This window comes from Octopus sinensis, linkage group LG1 (assembly GCF_006345805.1).
Source record: "Octopus sinensis linkage group LG1, ASM634580v1, whole genome shotgun sequence".
NCBI classification, from domain to species: domain Eukaryota; kingdom Metazoa; phylum Mollusca; class Cephalopoda; order Octopoda; family Octopodidae; genus Octopus; species Octopus sinensis.
The window spans coordinates 66,969,244-66,976,353 of NC_042997.1; the positions used below are offsets into that span (position 1 = coordinate 66,969,244).

The 7,110-nt window shown below is 35.3% G+C and overlaps 1 protein-coding gene across 7 annotated transcripts in view; it reads left to right on the forward strand.

The window, feature by feature from the left end:
• LOC115213853 (cAMP-responsive element modulator) overlaps positions 1-4,331 on the forward strand; it is a 95,898-nt gene extending 91,567 nt beyond the window's left edge. For all 7 annotated transcript variants that reach the window (XM_029782828.2, XM_029782795.2, XM_029782820.2 and 4 more), the window contains one exon: positions 3,233-4,331. In XM_029782828.2, coding sequence (XP_029638688.1) covers positions 3,233-3,377 — 145 coding nt within the window. In that variant the 3' untranslated portion in view covers positions 3,378-4,331. The remainder of the gene's footprint in view (positions 1-3,232) is intronic.
• The last annotated feature ends 2,779 nt before the right edge of the window (positions 4,332-7,110 follow it).

The following is a 7,110-nucleotide window of genomic DNA, read 5'->3' on the forward strand; positions in this document are numbered from 1 at the left end:
TGGTGTCTATTGCCCCTGTGCATCTACCGCATACAAAAGCTATCTTCTCAGTTAATTTTCCTTTGATGGTGTTGCACCTCTTATGCGTCCATAGCTTACACTGGGTACATCTTATGGAGTTTCTACCTACACCTTTTCTACAGATCGAGCAGGGCCACCTACCTAAAGGGGTGTGTGGTGTGTTTGTCTTCCTACTTACTAGGACTTTGGTCTTTGCTACATTGACTCTAAGGCCTTTTGATTCTAAACCTAGCTTCCACACCTGAAATTTCTTTTCTAGTTCTGGTAGTGATTCAGCTATGAGGGCCAGGTCATCAGCATAGAGGAGCTCCCAGGGGCAATCCGTCTTGAATTCCTCTGTTATTGCCTGGAGGACTATGATGAATAAAAGGGGACTGAGGGCTGAACCTTGGTGGACCCCTACTTCTACCCGGAATTCTTCACTATACTCATTGCCAATCCTAACCTTGCTGACAGCCTCTCTGTATAGGGCCTGTATAGCCCTTATTAACCATTTGTCAATCTCCGGTTTCCGCATCGCCCACCAGATAAGGGATCGGGGGACCCTGTCAAACGCTTTCTCCAAGTCCACAAAAGCTATGTAGAGGGGTTTATCTTTAGCTAGGTATTTCTCCTGCAGTTGTTGAACCAGGAATATGGCATCAGTGGTGCTTCTACCCGGCACAAAACCAAACTGCATCGCATCTAAGCAAACTCTCTCCCTAATGAGGTGGACTATGACCCTCTCTGTGACCTTCATCACCTGATCCAACAATTTAATACCCCTGTAATCATTTCTATCTAGAGCATCACCTTTACCCTTGTAGCAGTTGACTATGGTGCTGCTATGCCAGTCATTGGGTATGACTCCATTATGAACTACCTGGTTTACAATGCGGGTGACTAGGTCACCAGATGTTTTAAGCATCTCAGCAGTGATTCCTGATGGGCCGGGGGCTTTTCCTGATTTCATACCCTTAATTGCTTTAACTACTAGGGAGCTGTCTATTCGGATTGCTGGTCCCTCTACTGGGTCAACATTTGGCAGACTCTCCTCCTCTCATTCATTCTCCACATTCAGCAGTCTCTCATAATGGCTTCTCCAAGCCTCTTTCTTTTCAGAAACATTGAAAGCAAGTGCACCATCATCCATGTGGATGCATTTCTCTCCTGTGATATCACAATTTTCTCTCACACTCTGTCTTGCAATCCGAAATACCTCAGTTCTTTGGTCCTCACGTCGCTGGATATTGGCAAACTTCTTCTTTTCTGCTTCGCCCTTGGTGATGTATATCTGCCGCCCAGCCTCCCTTTTGGCTACCTGGTACAGTTCCCTTCTACCCCCGTCCCTTCAGGCTTTCCAGGCCTGTTTCTTTGCCCTAATGGCTTTGTCTACTGTACTATTCCACCACCACATAACTCTAGGTCTGGAAGGGACTTTGCACCATCCACAGACTTTGTCTGTGGCACTTGGCAAGCTGTCCCGTAGGAATTTCCAGCTACCTTCTATGTCCAATGTCTGTAGCTCCTCCTCCCTCTCATCAAATTTCTTGATGAGGATGTCCCTAAATCTCTGACCATGTGAAGGGTTCTTAGCTTCCAAATCCTTCTTTTCTGGATTGGTCTGCTTCTTGGTATCCTTCTGGCCTCAAGCCTAAAGTCACTAATGACTAGCCTATGCTGAGGGATACATTCTTCACCCAGGAGGGTCTTTGTATTTAAGAGCAACCCTGCGTCCCACTGTCTGGTGAGGATGAAATCTATTTGGCTAGCAGAGTCCCCTGACTGATAGGTTATAAGGTGGCTGTCTGGCTTCCTGAAGTTAGTGTTGCAGATTAAAAGGTTACATGCATTACAGAATTCCAGTAGTCTAGTTCCCTCATTGTTTCAGGTGCCAATACCATGGCCACCGTGTACCCCAGTGAAGATACCCGATTCCCGCCCAACATGCCCATTAAAGTCTCCAGCCACAAAGATGAGGTCTATATATATATATATATATATATATATATATATATATATATATATATATATATGTGTGTGTGTGTGTGTGTGTGTGTATGTATTTATGTCTTTATGTTTGTCTGTCCCCCATCACTTGACAACTGATGTTGATGTGTTTACGTACCCATAATTTAGCAGTTCAGCAAAAGAGACTGTTAGAATAAGTACTAGGCTTACAAAGAATAAGTCCTGGGCGTGATTTCTTTGACTAAAAAAAACCTTTTAAGGCAGTGCTCCAGCTTAGCCACAGTCAAATGACTGAAACAAGTAAAAGAATAAAAGAATAAACAAAATGGGAAAAGAACCAAAGACATGATGTTTGTGAATGAGCAAACAAAGTTTTGTTAAATTTTGCATTATCTCCAGAATCAAATGGTTATTTTTGAAACAAAAATGTAGAACCCTTGAAAGATAGAAATTAAATGAGGATGGTGCAAAATATGAAGAAGGACAGGATTTCTGTCTTGGACATATTAATCCAAAGTATCTTAGATTCAGTGCTATTTACTCTTCCGAAAAGAAAGTATTTGAATATGCTTATTTCCCAGGACATTTGAATGGCCTCACACCCTTTTCTCTTCACATACTTAAAATGCTTTATTCTGTTGCATTAAGTGACATTAGAAAGTCTTATAAAACATCCTAGTTCAGTATAATTCATTTTATTTGTTTTATCGTTTTTCACCTATTTTTACTGGTGACTTATTTTGAGGCAGTATTTCGTGGTCATATGCCCTTGTTGCCAATCCTTATTTCCAAGAAAGGGTTGTTTTTTTTTTACTTTGTTATCTGTGAAATTGCAGAGTGACCAGTCATAATTTCAACAGAGAATGTAAACATTACTCCACAGTTTCACTCATGTGGTAACAAATGAAGATGTGGAGTTCAACATTTATATGCACAGACATATGTGCAGTGGCACACAGACTTTTGGCTTCAAATATGAACACACACCACACACAAGGCATTTATCAACTTAAGACTATAGAAGAAGATGCCTGATCATGAAGTCACATAGTGAAATAGAACTTGAAACTATGTGATTACAATGCAAGCTCTGTACCCAAACAGCCATGCTTGCACCTTAGCTATATATTTTGGAGAAGCCAGGTGGATCACAAGTTCATAATCCAGTTTTTTCTTGGCTTTCTTGTTAGGAGAACATTAGTCTAAAAACAATGTAATAAACTAGATTGTTGAAGTATTAAAAATTGTTTCTGTTTTGTAGAGAGGCAGCTTCAGAATGTCGACGGAAGAAGAAAGAATATGTGAAATGCCTGGAAAATCGAGTATCAGTTCTGGAAAATCAAAATAAAACATTAATAGAGGAATTGAAGGCATTAAAAGAATTGTATTGTCAAAAAGATGGATAAATTGGATTTTGGCGATTATGTTCTCCCTAAATATGAAGAGGCAACACAGCAGTTTGCTGGTCTCACTCTTCGAACAATTTGAGTTTTAACTTTTATTTCAACCACAGTTTACTACAAACAATTGCATCTTCAAATCACTTCAAAATAATAAATACAAATAAAGTTTTTTGTTTTTTTTTTTGTTTTTGTTCTGCTTTATTTTCCTAAGTCTAAATTTTTTTCTTTTCTTTTATTTTTAATAGTTTTCTTTGGAAAGTTTTTATTTGAATAATACTGCCCCCACTAAATATTTAAAAAAATCATATTTTAGGCTGACATATTTTAAATGACTGTGAAGGGCTGGGTGTGGCAACTTAATGAATATCATTATTTTCTCTGTTGTGGAGATTTTTAATTTTCTATAAATTCAATGGAAATTCTTAAAATATTTATTCTCTCATCATCTGTTATTTTTTATTCCCTTTTGTTGCACACCTTTTTGTTTTCCCCATCTTTTTGATTTTTTTAAAAGAATTTTTGTTTAATATTTGAAGAATGATAGAAATTTGTTTTTAAATTACTTTTTGTTGTAATTTTGTTTCATTTTCTTTGAATATTATTAATAGTCCAATTCCAAAAGAAAAGAATGCTCTTAGGTGGAGGGGAAAATGAGGTAGAGTGGTGAGAACAAATTTGGGGTAATATCAGAAAAAAAAACAACAAAAAAAACAACAAAGAAAAAGGGAAAAAGACTTTTAATAAAACTGGGATGTCTTGCTATGTAATTTCATTTGGAACTTAACCATAACTATTTTCAACTTTTACAATTCCAAATTGAAAGTATCTCATTTTGAACTGTGTCATCAGTTTACAGATTGTTCCTGAAACTGATATGAAATTACTTGGTGGAAATTCTGCAGACCTTTTTACTTCATGCCTTTTGTCTGTTTCTATAAAATTGTTTACATTTTCAAATAGCTTTTCTTTCTTTCTTACTGTTATTTTTTTCTTCTTTCATTTAGAAAATTGTATTTTATTTTCTTGCAAGTTACTTTTAATTGTTCTATTTTGGTAAATATAAAGAGGTTAAAGAATATATATTAATTTTTCAAATTTCCCCATTCCATTGTCTACATATTAAACTGAAGTTTGTTGTTAATAAGATCTTGTTCAGTCATGGACAACCTGTGACCTTCAGGACTTTCTGAATAGCATGCCAACAAAAAATAACCTTGAATTTCTTTTAGTGTGCAGTCCCTCTAAAAATGAGCTGTATCTCATGTGCCCTGCTTCTCAAGAAAGGTTGCCTATGTCTGACCAAGTAACTAAACTCATAGTTAGATCTAGCAGATTGAAGTTCTTCTAACTTCATAATAGTCAATGAATTTTTTCAAAATTGGCAGAAAACAAATCTGAAGATAAACTATTTTTAACTTTAGGATAATATCAGCTTTAAAATTTTACATTTTGTTATATCTTGATGATATTTGATGAATGATCCATGAGATACTGTTAGCTTTTGGGGATCAAGATTTAGCATATCACAACAACTGTTGTAACGTTTCCTAATCCATAGTTCATCTGAGCCCGGAGACAACGCTCGGTTGTTATAGGTTTTAGGGCTATACTGAAGCTGGTCTTGAACAGGCTGTTTAATCAATGTTAAACTGTACATGAAGTGACTTGTATAAAGCCTGCAAGACAAATACACAATATTATACTAATGAATGTAAAAGCAAAAACTATGTAAACATTACCGTTTAATTAATTCACAAACTAAATGAATACAGGTGAATATCCTAAATCAAATCACACCAAGGTCAGTTTTATCTTTCATCTTTTTGGAGTTGATTAATAAAGGATGAGCAGTAGGATTGACACTGCTCTTCCATTCTCTTTCAGAACTGGTTGTGCTGTGCTGTGAGAAGGACATGGGAGATCACTTCCACTGTACCTTCTTTCAGTTTATCATAGAGAAAGAGTGTGGTTACCACAGCTCTGGTAGAATATGGCATATGATGATGGCTAGAATCCTAAATAAGATTTGTATGTGTCATCTAATTTCATGCCAGCTTAGAAAAAAGGGGCATCAAATGATGATCATAATAAATAGTTTATTGGTTGAGCAGAATGTTTGTCTTACATTATTAGGGTCATAAATAACATGGACTGAAGTATTTTAATAAACCTTATTCACACCATTCCATTCATTCATATACAGCATTTAAAAAAAAAATTCAGGTATGTATTTGAGTTTGTTGGCTTTTATGTGTTTCAGAACCTGATCAAGACCAATTGAATATTTTACTATCACGGCTTTTGCTATAAATGATCACTGTATCCTGGAATTAATTGTATAGTGCTTTTTTTTTATGTGTTGGCTACTATGAGAACTATGGTAATACTACTACTACTACTAATAATAATAATTTTGTCTAATCCCATTGTAATCATGACTTTACATTATCTTCCTTGTTTATTGTTTTTAAATACCTTTAGTAGTAGTTTTTGTCTACTAATTGGATGGATGACCCCAGTTACTCATTGTTTTTCAACTTCATGTATTACATATGCGAGGCCCCACCATATATATATTTACTATACATGATATTTTCCTGGGGTTCTTGCCCTCAACTTTATTGTTGGTATTCATAATTTGCATCACTACATTCCCTCTGTGTGTATGTGTGTGTGCATGTGTGTTCACTTTTCAGTCTTGCTAACAAGAACGTAGAATATACTTCATTGACAAAGAATGAATCTTGTCTATTACCTTCACCAGCTGGCCAGATTTATTCCCAACTTCACTGACTTTATTTTCCAAATATTTCAATTACCTGATTATATCTCTTGCTTGTTGTTTTTAGATTTTAAATTCCTCTTGTGGGAGTTTTTGTCTAATAATTGCATAGATAATCTCAGTTTACATTAGGTTGGGGTGGGGGAGGGGCACTTTTAACAGTTGGGATATTTGACTGTCTTCATTCACTATAATGATTTGTTTGTTTTTTAACCTCTTCATTTATGTAGCATATTCCACCTTCATATTACTGCTTTTTTGCTAATTGCTTTCAAATTTTAAAATATTACACTATTTGAAAGACAATGTGTTGAAGTGAATTATTCATTTTTCCCCCTTCCCTGAGCAAATAAAAAAAAAACAATAAAAAAAAAGAAAGAAAACGAATGAACTATATGATCTGTCTAAACATTGAGAGAAAAAGAACTAAGAATGAAATCAAATCAGTATTACGGGTATCTTTTATAAATATGTAATTTTAAAATGAAGCTGCTGTTGGAGATGTTATGTGTGTAATGTATTTGATAACTTGGCGCCTTTGTTTTACCTTTATTTTCCATAAACTCCTTTTAATGTTGTATTTCACTGGTAGAGCAACTCATCAACTGAAAATTGTTTTACTCTTGAGACAGCTAAATAATTTTATTGTAAAGTATTAAATTCTAAGTTTATTAATGTTGTAGATATTTTCAGCATCAAATTGTTATCCAGTACTTTTTTGCCAAAATGATGCAACCTAGAAATGAACTTTTTTTCTTTATCCTCTTTGTTTTTGGATAATATTTAGTTAATGATTCTTGTAGTTAGCTTTTTGTTTAACTTCCTCTGAGAGAAATCTAGCTACACAAAACAAGACTGCTTTAAAGCTATGAGAGTAATGTTTCTCTCAAAATTCAAGGGATCTATGAGTTCCTATTTTTTTAAGGCTGGGGGCTAACAGGTTGTCACAAACTA